A 19,794-nucleotide genomic window follows, 5' to 3' on the forward strand; every position below is an offset into this window, starting at 1 on the left:
CAGCTCTGATAAGCTGCATGCTCTGTTAGTCCTCTGAAAAAGTCACAAAGCAGTGAATAAATGCTCCTGGCACAGAATGGGCATAGTAGTGATGGCCTGCTTTAGAAAATCTTTGTATCAGTACAATGTGCAACTGATATTATCTGGAGCACTCCTGTTAGCCGTGGGCTGCTTCTCTCCACATCCCCCACTACAACTATATTCCTCTCTGGCCGCAGTGTCTAGAATTTAATGTGATTAGACAAACAAGCGTATAAGCAGCAGCTCAGTTAAGAGGAACACCTAAGCTCCGTTACCCATGACCTTTGTTTCTTCAGCCTGCTCTTTAAGGTTTACACCTGCTTGGCACATTCTGAAAATGTGTTAATATAACATGCCAGCATGGATGGAGTTCAAGGATAAAGCTAAGCAAACAAGGCACCAGGCGCTCACATGGAATATTGAGAGTGTCGCTCTGCACATGTTTCCTGGATGCCAACTCGAATAAAATATGAGGGGGGTGGCCAGGTAAGCCCCACATAATCAATCACACATAGCAACCAACGCACACCATTTGAGTGGCAACGCCCATTAACCTTTGGAGGGCCCTCAAGTAGTTTATGGGGGGGGGGAGTCCTCTGAGTCCCACTATGTGGCTCACTTTCAGCCCAGCATGCACAAGACCGCAAACCCTGGAAGTGTTTGTGAAAGCCCAAAGCTGCAACAGGTCTGGGCTACTACTAGCAGACCTCAGGTCTTCATTCACCATATCCAAAAGTGTGCCTAGACCAGTGGCTTTCAACCGGTGTGCTGTGGCATCCTGGGGTGCCTTGAATGATGGCCAGGGGTGCCATGGGCAACTCTGGCCTCTGTCCCTCTTTCTTTCCTTCCTTCCCTCCTCCGATGCCTTCTCAAGTCTCCCGAAGGCTTGCACAGCTGTCTGTTGCAGCATCCCTGGCCATAAGCTCTGGCAGGCACCTCTCTTTGGGGCAGGGCTGGGGGGGGGGTGCAGGTCAGAAACTAGGGGCAGCAGCAGGCCAGAGGACTCCCAAGGAAAGGGGAAAGGAGGCTGAGGGAACACTCCACAAAGGAGGGTGTTTGAAAAAGGGTCTGCTAGCTCGGCAGGCAAGGGTTGGCATAACTGGGTCCCTGAGCCCCACAGGGATGCTGCAGAAAGAAAGTTGGTCAAGGGAGCCGGTTGAAAACCTCTGGCCTGGGCTACTGTCGCAACAACAACAGAGACTCGCGAGGCGGGTGGTTATGGTTTTAAGCAAAGCACCTCAAAGGAAAACTTCGCCATGCCAGTAAGCTAGTGATTCCCACGCCTCCAGCTCCACTCCCATCCTCGAAAACATGCGAAAACTTATGCAACTCGGGCCCTTAATCTCCCCGAGTAATCTCGAGGGAGAGCATATAAATCCAAAGGTCGAAGCCTGGCCTCACGTGAACGAACGGCAGCGGCAAAGGAAAACGGGAAGGGCATCCAAAACTTCGGCCGCTGCTGCCAATGTGATGCCCGCTGACTAGCTTCCCCGTTCGGCTTCCCGCGGCGGCGAAGGAGGAGCCGCTGCCGGTTCCCCCACCGCGCGCGCCATGAAGGTCTCTTCGCTCTTCCTCTTCCACGGCCTCGCTCTCGCCTGGTACGTGTTCCTCCTCGACTTCATCAGCAAGCTAGGGACGAGACCTGGCGAGAAGAAACCGGACAACCTCGTCGCCTACGGCGGGCCGTGGAAGTTCCTGACCGTCCTCAACCTGGTAAGCGGCGCGCGCGGAGGCCGAGCCAGGCCTTCCCCTCTCGCCTCAGTCTGAGGGGAAAGAGGGGGCGGGTGCTTTCGCTTCCCGCCATCGGCGCTTCAGGAGACCGGCGGCGGTCCAAGGGCAGCTTGCCGTGACAGGAGGAGGGTCACGGGGGTCCCCACGGCCACGAACCCCCGACCTAGGCTAGAGTTATACGTTTCACTAGCCTGAAGCCCCTTAGCCATCCATTGAAACTAGTGGGCGGGGGGAGAGGGGCGGGTTTGAAATACGTACAGCGCAGGTTGGGGTTGCCACCTGTATAATACAGGATCTTCCCACATTTCCAAGTGAAATGTTATGTACTGTATTTGTTACGGTTTTGACCTGTATTTCAGGTTTGGTCTTCCCTCTCTGCCAAGCTGTGGAGTCCTCTGCAAATGCATGCATTTGAAACTCTGGGTGAAAGGTCACTGTATTTAAACTCTGTGTAGCAAAGCAGAGGCAGATTTGCAATTTCGTGTGTGTGTGTGTGTGTGTGTGTGTGTGTGTGTGCATGCCCGGGTGACAAATTCCAGAGGGGCCGTCCTGTTAGGTTGCAATAGATTGCAATGAGATGCTCAGAAGTCACTTCAGCACCAGATTTGGGGGGGGGGGGGGTGCCCTGCCCTGTATTTTGCCAGAGCAAAGGTGGCAACCCTAGCAGGAAATAATAGAATTGGAAGAGATCCCCAGAGTCATCTAGTCCAACCCCTTGTAATGTAGGAATCACAACTGATGCATCTTGTGATGGATGGCCATCCAACCTCTGCTTAAAAACCTCCAAGGAAGGAGAGGGAATCTGTTCCACTGTGGAACAGCTTTTACTGTCAGAAAGTTCTTCCTGCTGTTCAGTTGGAATCTCCTTTCCTGTAACTTGAATCCATCGGTTTGGGTCCTGGCTTCTGGAGCAGGAGAAAACAACAAGCTTGCTGGTAATGCCAAGGTTGCAAGTTTGATCCCCGTAGGGCAGTGGTTTTCAACCAGTGTTCCATGGCACCCTGGGGTGCATGGAAATGGTGGTCAGGGGTTGTTGCGAGCAACACTGGCCTCTGTCCCTCTTTCCGTTCCTCCCTCCTCTGATGCCCTCTTGCATCTCTGCCTCCCAAAGGCTTGCACAGCTGTTCGTTGCAACAGCCCTGGCTACAAGCTCCCCAGGCAAATGGTGTCTCTGGGGCTGGCCAGGGGGTGCTACCTGCACAGCAGGGGGGTGGACTAGATGATCCTCAGAGTCTCTTCCAATTCTATGATTCTATGTGGGCAGGGAAGCAGAATGCTTTTCCTGCCTGTGGTTTCCCACCAAAAAGACTTTTTTAAAGCCACCCCAGTACCTTGCACGAGTTAATTCCAGTGTCAAGAGACCATGGGGGGGGGATAGCTTTTACTAAGCTGTGGATAGTGTGTAATAGTAGTAGTTGTGCAGGAGATGTGTTGAATCTTCCACCCCATGCTGCAGTTTAAATTATACACACCCTCCATAATTTCCTAGGGATTCAGAAGCACACCCGGCTGGGTCTCTCTCTCTCTCTCTCTCTCTCTCTCTCTCCATGGGTCTTTGGCCATCAGGTCTAATTTGCTCCTAAAATCTGTGTTAACTGCTTTTGCTTATGTTCATCCCTTGCTGTGCAGGTGCCTCTCCTTTTCCTGGGCAGTGGTCAGGGATGGTGTCATCATCTGGAGGGCTATAGATTTTCCTCCCCCCCCCCCCAAGTAAAGTTTCAGAGGGGCCACTGTGTTAGTCTGTTGGAGCAGGAACAACACTGTCTTGTGGCACCTTAACAGATCAACACTGAAAAAGCAGATTGCTTTCTGTGAAAGCAAATGCCAGAATAAAGCTCTTAGTCTTTCAAGTATCACAAGACTCATTGTTGCGGATTAAAAAACAACAACACTGAAACGCAATGTGTGATATGGTAGGGAGTCCAAAATCTGCTGTTGAAAGGCGGGGGAGACGCAGACTCCAAGACACAGGCATATCTAAGGCAGCTCTTTGTGCCTTGGCCCTTTTTCTGCTGTTGGATTGATCATAAAGTTAGGAAGTCTCTGCTAATGTATACCCTACGCTACTATTTTTCTGCAGTTGAACACTTTGCAGTTGACAACTTTTTTTACTTTTTCATACATGCATAAACCATTAAGCCAGATTTGTGACTTAAGCTAAGTGGACAAAAACATATTGTACCCCTTCATGCAGTCCGTGTAGTTTAAGGGTGTTAGGAGTTTTAGCTCTGTGAGGGGTAAACTACAGTTCCCAGCTTTTTTAAGGAAGGCATGTACTTTAAGTATATGGTGTGGATGTGACTGTCAGTGGAGGCCTACCCTTTGGAACACCTTGCTTTATTCTCCGGAACACGATTGGCCTAAAGACTAAACTTATCCTCTCTGAAATTTCACGTATAATGTTGTTCCTTCATTTATTTATATTGCGGTCTCTCAATGTAACTTAGAATATTTTATTTCCTTTGTGACCTCTGCTAAGGCTGAGTACATATCACCAGCTTACAATACAGGTGGCCATTTCCCCCCTCAATTCCTATTGAAGCTGGTTTGGCGAACAGCACATCAAAATGCAGTATTTTCTAAGAAATGACAGGATGGAGCTGGATTGTGACTAACATTGTGTGTACACCACTTTCCAAACCAGAAGTGGGATCACACTGGATGCAGAGTAAATGACAGTGTGTACACAACTTTAGAGTCTGTCTATAGCTGTACTGCTACCTTGCAGATAAGCTATAATACTCCCTAGAGGTGATTTTTTTTTTAAATTAGTGGATCTTTGCACATTCATGCTAACAAAGCTACTTAGTTCTCATAAAACGTTATGTAAGTCTATTAAACAATACAATGTTAAAGTTTACCACCCAAACTAATTTATTAAAACACTCTCAGTAAATAAGATAGATATAGCTAGTGGCATTTTCCACAGTGCTGATTCATGGTTCACCCTGAAAACTGCCTTCTTAAGAGTTCACTGAGGTGTGTACAATTAAAAATGGATGAAGATCTTCTCATTAGCTGTAATTAATTTAGGTTGTGCAGGCTGTTTACTTCGGGATCTCCTTGCTGACTGACGCGCTGGTATTAATGAAGCAACTGCGACTTGCTAAGTCCATGTTCCCCTTCAGAGACTTGATCTTTGTCAGCCTGGCCTTTCCGATCTCCATGGTGAGTTTCAAATACACATAATCATCATTATTATGCCACTATTAGAAGACAAGCGCTAGTTACTTTGGAAGGATTGTTCTGAGCCAACGATGCTTTAAGTAATGATAACTCATGAATGATAACACATTATTACTAATGAGAATTCATTAAAGATAGTTCATTATTACTATTATTTTATTGATACTGTAATAGTAGCAGTATATATAAACAGCATATATAATTGCCTGAAAGACACTTGGTGTGTTATAGAATACAACTGCTTCATGTTTTCAAAAACCAAGCAAGGCAACTGAAACAAAGAAAGATGGTTTGATTCCTGACATCTCCAGGTAGAGCAGGCAAAGGCCCCATCTGAAATTCTGGAGAGCTATTGCAGATCATTGCAGACAATATCAACCTAGATGCACTCTGTACTGTATCTCTATATCTAACTTCCTATTTTCCCAATGAATATTACCTGCTGCCTTATCAGGGAGTGGGTGGTGCTGTGATCTAAAGCACTGACCCTCTTGGGCTTGCTGATCGGAAGGTCAGCGGTTCAAATCCTTGCGACAGGGTGAGCTCCTGTTGCTCTATCCCAGCTTCTGCCAACTTAGCAGTTTGAAAGCATACCAGTGTAATTAGATAAATAGGTACCGCCATGGCAAGAAGGTAAATCGTATTTCCGTGCACTCTGGCTTCCATCACAGTGTTCCGTTGCACCAGAAGCGGTTTAGCCGTTCTGGCCACATAATCTGGAAATCTGTTTGTGGACAAATGCCGCCTGAAGTGAGATGAGCGCCGAAACCCATAGTCACCTTTGACTGGATTTAACCATCCAGGGACCCCTTTTTACCTTTTTTTATCTGCCGACTTCCAAAATCCAGATAAGTACCTTAAGGGCCATTTAGCATCTTACAACATGCAACAGAAGGGATATGTGTGGGTGTGTTTATACTCACACTTCTGTTTTCTGCTGCATATTGCCAAAATATGCCTGAACTGAACCTCAGCCTCAGTTAAACACATTTCACTTGAAGCGTCCCATGTTTAGTATGAAAAAATAATTCACGTGTAGCTATGTAGTAGAGTAAGCATCAAACACTAATACTCCACTTTAAACCTGTGAAAATGCAAGCAAGGAAAGTCAGGTAAAATTGAGACAATTTATTTCGGTGAAAAATGAGCAGAGTGTACTGTTTCCAAAGCCATTTTTTTCTACTCCCATAGAGGGATCACCAGGTGTGAGGGATCACTAAGTGTAGAGAGGGACTTGCTTCTGTTTATAAACGATGCTTACTATTTTTAGTAGGAGAACATCCTTTCTCGGCTCCTGTGTCCCTGGTTTGCTCTAATGTGGACTCACACTCAGCAGAGAAAACAAGGCCAAGAAAACACAACTGATGTTGTAATTATTTTTCTTGTGTTGAAATGCACCCATTGAGAAAGATTTATCAATAGCTAATATTCACTTTTTCGGCTTAAAGCCTGTCTTTCTCCTCTGTGGAAAGACAGGCTTGGGTATGCTATACAGCCTGTCTTGGCCCTTCCAAACTAACCTGCTGCCTAGTAAAGGACACTATTCCGTCACCAGTGTTGAAATAAGTTTAATTGGCTTCTGTGCATAGAACAGAGATGGGGGAAATCTTGTCCTTCACCTCATGCAGCAAAAAAGCTCAGGCCATTTCTGATAGAAGGGTTGAAATCACAGTTCTCTTTCTCCCCATCTGGTTATTGTTCATACTATAAAGACCTTACTGGCTTTCTCACCCAGTGGAAGGGCCCGTTGCTTGGCAATGGTGTCCATGCTTTGCATCCTTGGCGTCTTCAGGATAAAACAGATCCCAGACAGACCAGCTGAAAAAGTGCCACTGTATATGAGGTCTGAATAGTTTTCACTGGGCTTTGTGGATTTTTAGCCCAGAAAGCAGCTCCTGGTGGTCTTCACGGCTTTCCCTCTTTCCCTGCTCATGCCAGTCTTTGCCAAAGATAACAGTTGAAGAACATGGCTTTCCCCAAGGAATCCTGGGAAATTGTGGCTCTGGGAAGGGTATACTACAGCTCTCCTACTTTAAATGCATGTTGCGGAGGTGAGAGAAAAGTAACAAAATTCTTCCCAAATCAAACATTGCGAAGGAGAGAGCATCCCTAGGAAAAGTAATTAGACAACTGCTTGCATAGGTGTTTTTTTAATAGCTAGTGTGCTTTTAATCATACAGCACTCTTTGTACCCAAACAGAAGGCAATCAATATGATTTTATAAATGCATAATTATTATTAGTTGTAGTAAACATAATCTGAGCACAGTTCTTATATTTGCTCTGAATTTCAGGACTTTGGGGAACACTGAAGTTTTCAGGAAGCCTGTCAGTCTAGTGCTGTATATGTGTTAACTGGCTTTGATTACCCAGTGTAGGAAGAGTAACCCTCTGGACTGCTCAGGGGCACTTGATATGGCCAGCAGGCAGAAACCCCTCTCCGCCCATACACATTAACTGAACATGTGGAGAAAGTCATGTGAAGATTCATGTTGCCTTTTTTTTTTTTGCTACAGGGGGCAACCATTTAAGGTGCATCCATTTGTCATACGGCCGCCAACACATGGATTCTTTTGATCCCAGAAGAGAGAGGAATGTGGTAGGGGAGTAACAGGGTGGAGAGGGCTTATGCACACTCTGCCAATGTGCGCGGGGGCCAGGAACAGAACCCCCTCACAAAATGGTTGTCGCCTGTACATCACATTTTCCAGGACTAAAGGCTTATGTAGGTTCTGTGGCCCAGAGTTGGTTACAGCAGTAAATGATTTCTAAAATAATAAAATACATACTGTTGTGATAGTGTTTGAAACCTTGCATAAGTGAATCCCAGCCCCTCATTTCACAACTCATTATTCTGGAGTGCTGTGACAGGAAGAAGCTTGCCACAGTTCTCTATCTGAGAGAAGTGGAAAGTACTTTGTTAGATGCTTGTGTTAGATAAACTCATCACCTTTTTCTTTTAATACTCTGTTTCAGATAGTGTTTACGTTGTTTTGGACACTATACCTTTATGATCGGGAGCTTGTTTATCCCAAGAGCCTTGATGGCTTCCTTCCTTTATGGCTGAATCATGCTATGGTGAGTAAAATATAAAACAACAACAGCAAAATGGAACAAAGGCAATTTGCAATAAATATTCAAACATCGCATGATGGATGCAAGGGAAAGCAGACATGATCCAGCCAATTATGCACTTTTAATTCCTACTGATCTCGGTGGGAGAGTCAATATATACTTAATCTCTCTCATCAAATTTAATAAGATGTGCTTACAGTAACTTTGGCAGGAACATGCCCAGATTCTGCAAATTTTTATTTGTAGCTTCCTTGCTTTCTCTTTAAGCCAAGACGGGCAATGAGTGGGCATGTGAATTGCTAAAGAAAGCCTTAAAGCATAGGGGAAAATATCAGTGAATTGTTGCTTGCCAAGTGTAAGTCAATTGAAAGATGTGAAGTCATTAAACGGGGTGGCAGGATAGGGTGGGGAGAGAGAGACACTTTCTAGGTTACTGCAGTGCATATAAAAGAATGAGAGTGCTGTTGCTGTAAACAGAGTGTTATACAATGCAGAATGTCTGGGAATACAAATGAATGTTTGGTGGTTTTTAGAACGGAGTAAAAGAATCCAAAAAGGTATGTAGCAGGAGCTCTCCAGTCGAGCAGCAAATGTGAGTAGAAACAACAAGCAGCAGTGCAAAAATGATGGCTGGCTGACTCCTGCATCTTACATTTTAAATTTCATTTTTAGCCAAAAACAGAAATGAAAGGAAATGGGGGGGGGGGGAGGTCTTTACTGCTCTGGGCAAAGATGCTACCAGTAAAATAGAAGCTGTGGGTGTGTGCAGAATTCACGACATGTCGTCTTGGGAATAGGTGGGTGAAAAAGTTCAGTATGAATCGTAAGAGCCTAAATGAATGAAATAACCATCATACTCAAGACGTTCAAGCTTGATTCTATAAACCTTCCGTAGTGAATGAGGCTACTGGCTCTTACTCAGGGCAGTGCTACGAAAAGATCAATATTCCTTGCAGTGACAACCCAAATTCTGCCTTTATCGTCTGCACAAATGGGTTTGTTTGCATCACTCGCTCCTCTGGAATGCTAGTCATGTGGAAGAAGGACAATGAGTCATAAGAACCAAAACAAATGAAACAGCAATCATATCCAAGACTCAGCCTGGATTCCCTACTCAGTGCCATTATAGGCTACAACATAGATGGGTGCTACATAAAGACCCATTTTTATGATCTGACCTCTTGACACCCTATAATGTTAGTTTCCTCTAACATTATCCTCACACCAGCAGAGTATGGCATGGTGGGACTGAGCCACTTCCATTGGCACATGTGGAAAATCGGTGCAGGCTAGCAGCCACAAGCCTTATGAACCTGTTTAAACAAACAAAACATTAAAAAGTCATAGCTTAAATCTTTTATGTTTCCGAGAAGTTAGAATGAGCCCATTTTTCAGAAGTGATGTGACACTCGCTCAATGGGCAAATCATTTTGCATGAATTATTCAACCTAGGCATGGAGCTGAATGATGGATCCCTTCAGCTAAGATTTGTTCTTTCCGTGCTTCCTAAGAAAACCAGAAATTTCTAAGCGATTCATGTTCCCTTATGAACAAATCTGTGAAGTTTTGAAGGAGGCAGAAGAGTTAAGAAGAGCTAAGCACCATCACATTGCCCCAAACTTGCCTTACTAGATAACCGCCATGGGCCAGTGCAGGGAGAAGGAAGGCAAAACATATCCCCACGTACACTGGAACTTGATTCAGGAGAACTTGTTCACATCTGTGAATAATCAGTAATATTTGTATGGGGAGGGTTGGGGCAGGGAAAACCTTTAACCTACTGGGATGCTGTCCTTCACTTGCTAACTGTTTACCTACTTCATCTGTAAGAAAAGGAAGTTTCATACCTACCAAGACCACCCACCATGCATATCCAGGGATGGGACCAGGCCTCCTCCTGAGGTGATATTTGCGTGCCAGAGCCCCATCCCAACAGACATGGGGTGGGTGGGCTGTAGAGGCCTCAGCCCCATAGTGCCCCCTAGGGAATGTTGCATGCATTGTAGAATGCCCTGACTGCGAGCGATGATGGTATGGCCCATCAAACCTGGCCAATACTCCATATTAACTGACTGTGTGCCACTTCCCAGAATCCTTTGCAGTGTTCAGGGGTTTTATAGCAGACCTGCAGAGACACCACCAGTACAGGCAATTCTATCTGGAAAGCGTTCTCTAAGGGTTGGACATTTGGAACCGCTGCCTCAGACAAATGTAGATTCCCCCAAGAAAACCTTTTCCATACAGTGGTACCTCGGGTTACAGACGCTTCAGGTTACAGACTTTGCTAACCCAGAAATAGTACCTCGGGTTAAGAACTTTGTTTCAGAACAGAACAGAAATCGCACGGCGGTGGCAGGAAGCCCCATTAGCTAAAGTGGTGTCTCGGGTTAAGAACAGTTTCAGGTTAAGAACGGACCTCCGGAACGAATAAAGTTCTGAACCCGAGGTATCACTGTAAACTGAAACTGCTAGCATCGTATTATGCCATCTCAGTAAGGGTGGAAAACTAATATGCTTTCCCTCAGAAAGCAAAGCATTTAATTAGCTTGTATCAGTAAATAAATCAAAACAAAGTAATACAGAACTCAAAGTAAAAAAAAAACTTTCATAAGCAGTCGGAACGTAATACAGTATTTTAAGCAACCCATTCATTAACAGCAAAATCATTACATACAGCTTTTGTTCAAATTAGTGGGTTTGGGGTTTGGTTTGCTTTTTGTTTTTTAGAGTGAGGGAGCGGGAGGACTGAGAAATAATGCCTTTTCTCCCCTCTCTGTGATAATTGTTTTCCTTTTTCAGTTTCACTTGTTACAAGTGAAGCTGAAAAGAAAACTGTTAAAGGAAAATACAAGAATGAGTCACTGTTTCCAGCCATTTTTGCCAACCCTTGGAGATTGGTGTCAGTCCAGGCCTAATTATTAAGTCTTGCTTTTTAAACAGGTTTTTTAAATTATTTGCTTAAAGAACAAAGCTTGCATTTATTTGAATGAATGCTAGATTAAACAATACATTATAGTGGCAATGAAGTTTAATTGCCTTTAATGACTCATGGTGTGTGGTGTGACTAGAGTCATATTAAAAATTGCTATGAGTAGGGACCACTTTGCCTGAGAAAAAAACAAAATGCATTTAAAGGGCTTTCAACTAGTTTTAAGTTGCAGTATATGGTCCATTACTAATGCCATTGCAGCAGTCAGCTTTCCATTGTCTAGTAAAAAGAATTCATTTAGAGAGCTAATTGAAAGCCAGTGGCAAATGGAAAGCTTTGCAATAACTAGTCAATCATGCAGTACTTCTGTGTTTTGCAATAACAGGCAAAACATACGAAGGTTCTAGAAATAGTACAGTCGCCAGAGCCAAGTGAACCTAAAAATATAGAGCACGCACTATGGAATGACAGGATATTATTATTATTAAAATGCACCATCTATCTATATCTGTACAGTGGTACCTTGGTTCTCAAACTTAATCCGTTCTGGAAGTCTGTTCCAAAACCAAAGCATTCAAGGTGTGCTTTCCCATAGAAAGTAATGCAAAACAGATTAATCTGTTCCAGACTTTTAAAAACAACCCCTAAAACAGGAATTTAACATGAATTTTACTATCTAATGAGAGCATTGATCCATAAAATGAAAGCAATAATCATTTTACTGTACTATAAAATAAATAAGACAGTACTGTAGATGATAAAAATAATATAAAAAAAATCTTACTACACCGACGATAGTCATTGTTTGGATGGGGGGCTTTTATCCATTTCCATAGTCACACATTGATTCAGTAGCTGAACTGGGTTCCACATAGTCACAAAAACAAATTAACTGAAAAAGCCTCAAAAACGCAAAATAAATAGCAAAAACAAAAGTCCAAACTTAATCTGTTCCGGAAGTCTGTTTGACTTCCGAAATGTTTGAAAACCAAGGTGCAGGTTCTGATTGGTGCAGATGCCCCAGAAACAATAGCTGACAGCTGCATCGGATGTTTGGCTTCTGAAAAACGTTCAAACACCGGAACACACACTTCTGGGTTTTCAGCATTTGGGAACCAAGGCTTTTGAGAACCAAGGTACCACTGCATAAGCTAGTTTCCTAGCCTCTACTATTGGATCATGTGACCTTAAGTGAGGCGTACCTTCCTGTTTTCTAGGGGAAGTTACATATGAAGTTTCCTCTAGCTCAGCATTGTTCCATGGGTAGCCAGTGTGATGCCTTCCAAATATTGGACTTCAGCTCCCATCAGCTTCAGCCAGTATGGTCAATGGTCAGGGTTGATGGGAGTTGTAGTCCAGCAACATGTGCCAGGCACCACGTTGGTTACCCCTGGTCTACACTAACTGATGGATCTTCAGGGTTTCAGAGGTGTTTCAGCCCTACCTGGAGAAGCTGGGGTTTGAACTTGGGACCTTGTGCATGCAAATCACATGTTCTACCACTGAGCAACGGCCCTTCTTCCTTGTACATGCTGAAAAGGTGAGAGCAAGATACGGCTATAGCAGCAGTGCACGCATTAAAACTCTCTACTGTTGCCTTACCCTGATAGTTCTGAGGCTGGGGTGTGGGTGTGTTAGCTATTCCCCGTCCCTTCCACCTACTGTTAGCAAGTTGGCAGCATTACCAAGGAATGAAGGCACTCAGCATAGGGTATCCTGACTGTCAAAAGCAAGGGTGGTGCAAAAGTCTAGGTTAGACCAGGGGAAAGGGTGTCTCCTTTCCTTGATGCTATGGGACACAGCCTCTGATATCAGGAATTCCTCTGGGAAAGAGCAGAGGTGCTAAAATCCAGGCATCTGCCAGCTTCATGAACCCCATCTCCTTTCTTCCTGAAAAAGACAGGCCCGGTAGTATATAGGACAAAGCAACCCTCTAAAGCAGGGTTTCTCAGACTTGGGTCTCCAGCTGTTTTTGGACCAGCTCCCATCTCCTAACAGGACCAGTGGTCAGGGATGGTGTGGATTGTAGTACAAAAGCAGCTGGAGACCCAAGTTTGGGACACACTGCTCTAAAGGAAGGGATATCCCTTAAAATAAGGCATCGAGAATCAATAGCAGAGTTTTTGTTTTAATCCTCTGGTTGAAAGAACAAAAAGCCCATTGTCTTTGCCCCAGAACGTTACCACATAGAACATTCAGCCAACAGCCAATCAGGACATTGGCTGAAAGACTTGCGTTAGAAAGGCCAGGCCAAAGCTCTGTACACCTTATTGTAAGCAATGGTGAGTTTCATAAATTCAACACGAGTACAATTTTGTGTGACGCACTGTATTTTCTTCCCAGCACACTATTATATTACCGTTGTGCCTGATGGATCTCTTGGTTACCCCACATCGTTCTCCATCAAAGGGAAAAGGGATCAGCGTATTAGCAATTGGGGGTGCTGCCTATGTCTGTTGGTAAGATCTTTGTTTTTTTAATGAAGAAAGTCTCTTTCACATGATGCTTTGGCATCCCTCTTTAACAGGCAGGAAGCCAAGAGGGAATGCCTTCTCTCACCTAGTTATTACATGCAGCCACAAAGTCCTCTGTTGAAAAGACGGTCCTTGCTTAACCCTGCTGAAAGAAATCCCGACTATTCAGCTACAATAGACCCCTGATCAGACTTTAGAGAAGCTTTGGAACTGTTGAACAAGTGCATTATACAACCATACATTAGGCCTCATGAGGGGCCTTTTTAGCCTAATCAGATCCTAAACTTAATGAGATTATTCATGCCGCTTATTGAAATTCCTTTCCCATGCACGAGTTTGCTTGCTGTGATTTGTGCTATTAGTTTGGCTGTTGTGAGTATGGAGCAAGGCCCTTCGAGATTCCCCCAGAAAACTCGCTTTTAAAAAGGTGTCCGTATTCCAGAAGGAATGGAACTTCTGGCCCATAGGTGAAGCTCATCCTAATGCAATGTGGCAGTGTGATCATGGTGGGGGGGTTGAATGTTATCCTCTGAACCGGGATGGAAGGCCTTGAATATTCTTAGCCTCTGCTGGTGCCCAAGCCCTCTGCCATTCAAGTCTGGTGTTGGATCCCAGACAAGAGTATTAAGGGGATGAACTACCTCCTCAGAACTACCTCTTTACCCCCCACCCCTTTACCTAAAATTTACCATGTCAGACGACTTGCATTTATGTTTTTGCTGTTTTCTTTCACTAAATGGTGTTCCCACATAGAGATCTGCATAACAAAACATCTGGCTACCCCAGACAGAAAAAAAGATCTTTTAGGTGTTTGTGTACCTGTGAATAAATGCAGGTGTGTCTTCAAGGGCTAAAAGCAGCTGGGGCAGGGTAATGGTGGCAATTTTGGGAAAGAAACTAGAACACCTTCTGAGCTAGAACCCCATGTCTGCATTTCTTCTTCTTCTTCAATGTACAGTTCAAGCAAGCCTTTTAAATGTTTGTCCTAGCTTGTACTTTGGCCCTTAGATGCCACATTCTCCCCAAGGAAACGGCAAGCCCAGCTGGGATGCTATGTTCTAACTTAAGATGTCCAAACTAAAATGCATTCTTTTCTAGGTTTCTGTGGATTTACTCGGTGACTGGGAAGTGGGTGTACCCTCTCTTTGAAAAGCTAAGTGCACCCAGCATAGCTGCCTTTTTTGTGGGGAGCGCTTTCGTCACTCTCTTTTACTACAACACAGGAGAATTCCTCGTCCGCATGATTTGGGGTGAGTCCAGTCTTGTAAACAAATCCTCGAAAGTTACCATTTTTAAAAATTAGTTTGCACATGTTCTTCTCTTATACATTGGTGGCACATCGAAAGGTTAAAAAGGGAAGGGAGGAAAGAAAGAAAATAAATTCCCTTGGCTTCTCTCAGTTCCCTGCCTGGTCACTTGATTCTTATTCCTCACAGTTAAATCAGGGCTTGCACATTCACTTGCCAGGCCCTAGTTGTAATTTCCCTCCCATGGGTGGTAGGTGGGTCCAGTGCTATAAATGACAAGAAGACATTGCACTGAGGCTAAAAGCAGAAGTGAACTAGCAAACAAGGTTAGTAATAAGCAGAAAGCCTATAGTCACCATGCATGCAGGTGCATATGTGAAGGGGCAAGTTCCGGTAATTACCATTTTCAGAGGGAGGCTATCCCTGGTCACGTGTTCCTGTATGCATGATAGAGATAAGATGCATGGAACAAACTTCAGTCTTTCGCATGGTCAGTAAATGTGCAAAATCACCCTAAAACTAGATTATTATGGGCCATGTGCCAGGGAGTTAATGGGACCCCCCAACCAACTTGGGGTTGCTGAAGTAGGTGGTCTGTCTCTCAGTTGTGGATAAGATTGCCTGTTCATGGGGGAAGTGAGACACCCCCCCACACACACCTTGGTTAGCAGATAATCTGGCTGCAGAGCTACTCTGAAACGGGAGCAAAGGGCACTGCCTCTCCCAGTCTCTTGTGGCTCACCAGCAACACTTTCTCCTGCAGCTCACTCTTACTTCTAGTTTGGCAATGCAGAGAGTGGCTGTTGGCTCTGTTCAGGGTCCAGATTTTGCTCCAGGGCTGTCAGCTGCTGGCCCCGAAGTGAGTTCACTTCTTTTCCCCCAGTATGGAACAAAATCAAGTTGTGTTTGGATTGCTATCATTCATCTCACCAGTAAGCCATTTTTCTTCTTTTGCTTATGCCATTTCACAGGTGACTCCGTAGTAATACTTGACATTTACAAGAAGAAAAGCAAATGAAACTTGGATGATGTCAGAGTGAAACCTAGATGAATTAAGAATGAAGCCAGCGAAGTCAAGCAAGAAGATCTCTCCTTGCGGAACCTTCTCGTATGCTTGATCAACACTTTGTGTCTTCCAACGAATCTAGATTCTAAAAAATAACTGGATTCTGGGGATGGATTTGAGGGTCTCCCTTGGGCGGATCTCTTTCAGGATTCCAGAGGATTAATTTGATTCCAGAAAGCTTAAGATGGATCCCCAGGCATGCCAAGCCACAGGTTTGTTGTATGCCAATTAAATAAGTGGTACATACCTTAGGACAGAATCCTCCAAGGCTGCTACAGACTGTCTGGAGTGGAATGCATCAGTCCTATCAATGCGCCTAAACTGCACTGGGAGAGCCACAAGCAGCTCCTGAGGCCTTGGACCTTCACACTTGTGTGTTACATTGTTATGGAAGCTGCAGTCATCACAATGCCGTGCAAATCTAGATGCCTGTTTGCATCTCTTCTGGTGGAGACTGGGCCCTTCTCCCCTCTCCTGCACAGAGAGAGAGATGGGGAAGAGCCTACTTTGAGAGGAGTGCTGCAGACATAGGAGGTTTTTGGCTTGTGAATGACTGCACCAATGTGATCAAGACCCTTGGAAACCCCTGCATAGGAAAGGCTAGACTCTAGGTCCTGGAAGACCTGATTCAGAGCCAATAAATTCAGACTGACAAGGGCTGCCTATCTTTAAATGAATCTTTTGTACTATATCATGAAGACTAACCTGATGGCATCATTTCAGATGATTAAGGAAAAGAATTTACAGTTGCAGATTAAAGAAATGCGTAGCATCCGGTGCTCAAGCTCAATGCCATAGGATAAGTATTCATCCTTAATGATCTAAGAGTGGATCTGCTAAGTGTCCAGTGAAATCAGCGTGGCTGCAGCTTGAAATCCGAATTATTAATAGGCATTTACAAAAAATAGTAAAAAAAAGTTAATGAGATTCCTGACATTTACATGGTTTCCTCTTTTGGGTTTTAGATGTGGCACTCCTGAATCAAAATAATGTAATTATGTTTAACATTATGTTAACACGAGGGTTAACACAAATCTCTCTGCCACATTTTCCATTCATTTACTAATCTCACTTGCTAGTTTATTTCTGTTATTAGCCTCGGCGTCTTATTAAGTCTTATAGAACTGGAGCAATTCTTTGAAAAGGTTAATAAAATAAATAAATGAACATGACCCATCGTTTCCTTCAGTGGCCAGCATTCTCAAGCATAAAAGGCAGTGCCGTTATTTTAATGGTGTGGTGATTGTAGCTTTTTCTTTTTTGGATTAGCATAAATGGGCTTGTCATGGTTGTGCCCAACAAACTGGGCACAACCGTGACCAGGGATGTAAAAAGGGGTACTTTAATGACCTGCAGTTTCTTTCCTGCCTTAGGAATGTGATACCCATCAGAATTTGGGAACAGGCACCTAAAGTCTGTGGCAGCTTTGAAAATGAGACAGACAGACGTAGAGACAGCTGAGAAAATTTTTGCTAGCCTGGAAATTATGGGGAATACACTGTTGCTTCGGAAAATCTGGTGCAGAATCAGCAGTTTAGCTGTCTCTTTTCACAAGTCTGCTTGCTTTCATTAGGCTCTGCTGGTATAATTCCAAATAAACCAAATATGCTGTAAATATCCACTGTGCTCTCTCTCCCCTCCAAAGGAAGTGAAACCATGAAGTGTTGCCCTGAATTTCTCACCTTTTAGGTAAGTGGAGAATACTTAACCATATTGATTTTGTTGTGTGCTTTCTCACCTCATGACAGTAAATATGTAAAAATTCACACACACACACACACACAGGACCACAAATTGGCTAAAGTCACTGGGACAATTAAAAAAACATTCAGTATCTCTACTGCAGCAGAAAAGTAGGTGGATCTGAAAACATATTATAAGAGTTTCGTCCAGTTCCACAGGATTTCACCAGGAGGGGAAGATCAACCAAAATAGCACAGAGATGCCATAATAACAATAACATCAACACTAATAAAAAAATTTAAAAAATCAGAGAAGTACCAAGAAAGTCCAACCACCATTCAGGGGGTTCACATTGTGAATCAGGATATTCTTCAAGAAAATAGGGTGGGGGAGATCTAATTATAGACCACTAATATTATCTTCTTTTTTTAATCAGCCAAACAACAACTAAAGTTAGGATTCAGAATTTGTATCAGTTTTGCACTTCTTTACATTTATTTATAGCTGCATTCTCTCTGCCTAGGTGTGGAACCCCTGTATAAATTAGAAGTTTTTATTGAACAAATGCCCACACACTCACACAGCCTAGAGCTGGGCATGAATGCTTTTATGATACTTGACTGCTGCCTACAGTATGAAATCTGAGAATTTAAAAAAACTGCTCAGTAAATGAATTAAATTGAAAATGAACAACATAGAAACATAGGAAGTTGCCATGATCCATCTAGCTTTGTATTTTGTCTGCACTGACAGCCAGTGACCTTCCGAGGTTTCAGGCAGGGACTCTTTCTCTACCTGGAGATGCTAAGGATTGAACCTGCGACCTTTTGCCCGAAAAGCACTTGCTCTGCCACTGAGCTACAGCCTTGCCTCTTCTCATTACCTGAACCCAGGGCTTTTTTAAAGAGGTGAAGTGGTGAAAGAGGAAACGTTGGGGCACCAATTATGGAGGCCAGGTGGACAGGCTCCCTGCTCTTCTCAGACCATGTAGACTTCTCCTTCTGGAATACCAACATTTCTGGTTACTATGATGTATACAACATGCACCCACCCAAACAAATGCTCTTAAGAGTGTGGTGCCATTTTGCAACGTACACTTGAACATTGAATATATATTAAAACACAGGCTTTGGATTTTTGTTGAAAAGAGCTCCCCACATCTCTTTGTCCTTCTCCTGAAAAATCAGCAAATGAAGGCCTTCAAAATGTCAGCACAAAATAATTCTGATATAAACAAAATGTAATGGCGTGAATATTATGAAATGAATGCTGGGGGAAGCAGAGTGATTCCAGCGAAATTATTTGGCATTATTTAGCACCATCTTCTGGTGAAATGATCGTATTGTGGGGTTTTGGTCTTTTAAAGCAGAGACATCCTATTTTGCTCTCAGGCTATTTAAATGCAGTTAGCTACTTAGGCCAGGGAAGGGAACCTGTGGCCCTGCATCTGATGTTCAGCTCAAACTCTATCCCAGCCAGCATAGCCAATGCTCAGGTGATGGCATCTGAAGACCAACAACATCTGGAGGGGATAAGGTCCCCTTCCAACAGGCTAAAAATGATACAGTCCTAACCTGGTCTGAAAGAAGTAAGTCCTCTTGAATACAGGGCTGGTTTACTTCCAGGTAAATGGGGGAAGGATTACAGCTCTGGAGACTTTATACTCCCCTCCATGAATCATATAATCTGAGAGCAGGTAATAGTCACTTAAAATAATAAAGCAGCACATCAAAAAACAAAACAAAAGGGAGAATTTAGAAAGCTGTGCATTAAAAAAAACAAACATGCCTGCTATTGTTTGCAGACAAGGCTGCTGTTAAAAGCAAAGCTTCAACAACAACCGATGGAAAAAGGCTGGATGCATCTTTTCCTTTGGACTGATTGAAATGGAAGTAGGGGGTGTGGTGACAGACAGCAGCCAGCAAAATGTCAGAAAAGCCCGCCTACCAATGTGCTTCAATGCATCCAGTTGAGCAATACCTATAGAGAAACCAGCAGCTGCTTTCACACACCAGACACCTCTAACAATTTCCCAGCACATAGTGCTTGCTAGAGATTGCTCCACTTCTAGATTATGCTTTATCTTGAGCTCTCCTTCCTCCTCTCCTCTTTCCCTTTTATTTCTCTTCTTCCTGGTCTCCCTACCTTCTTTTCTACCCCTTGCTTTCTCCCCTCTCCTCTCCCTGCATCTTTGCGAACACTGAGGAAGGAGGGCAGCATGTTTCTTCTTCTTCATTGGCGATCACTCGTAGCCGAGTAAGATTGTCTTCCATAAGCACAGTTTTAAAAATGAGTCCATAAGTGACTGTGTAGGCCAATTCTGGACCCACACGTCCTTCCACAGTGGGGACATTGGTTCCCGGGCAGCAGCTGATCACGGTGT

The 19,794-nt window shown here is 43.9% G+C and overlaps 1 protein-coding gene and 2 long non-coding RNA genes across 9 annotated transcripts in view; 1 reads left to right on the forward strand and 2 right to left on the reverse strand.

Moving 5' to 3' along the window:
• LOC310681664 overlaps positions 1-1,387 on the reverse strand; it is a 32,643-nt gene extending 31,256 nt beyond the window's left edge. For all 7 annotated transcript variants that reach the window (XR_014513469.1, XR_014513470.1, XR_014513471.1 and 4 more), the window contains exon 1: positions 1,259-1,387. This is a non-coding gene — a long non-coding RNA (uncharacterized lncRNA). The remainder of the gene's footprint in view (positions 1-1,258) is intronic.
• On the forward strand, positions 1,228-16,900 carry ADTRP (androgen dependent TFPI regulating protein). The gene is made up of 6 exons (XM_083449676.1): positions 1,228-1,734; positions 4,786-4,920; positions 7,914-8,015; positions 13,285-13,400; positions 14,514-14,665; positions 15,634-16,900. Exons 1-6 carry the CDS (start codon positions 1,573-1,575, stop codon positions 15,678-15,680), a joined length of 714 nt encoding a protein of 237 aa, XP_083305802.1. The 5' UTR covers positions 1,228-1,572; the 3' UTR covers positions 15,681-16,900.
• On the reverse strand, positions 6,491-7,907 carry LOC310681755. The gene is made up of 2 exons (XR_014513587.1): positions 7,727-7,907; positions 6,491-7,047 (listed from the first exon to the last, which is right to left on the reverse strand). It is a non-coding gene; the product is annotated as an uncharacterized lncRNA (long non-coding RNA).
• Positions 16,901-19,794: the final 2,894 nt, after the last annotated feature.

Source organism: Podarcis tiliguerta, assembly GCF_965153285.1.
Source record: "Podarcis tiliguerta genome assembly, chromosome: 7".
Classification (NCBI taxonomy): domain Eukaryota; kingdom Metazoa; phylum Chordata; class Lepidosauria; order Squamata; family Lacertidae; genus Podarcis; species Podarcis tiliguerta.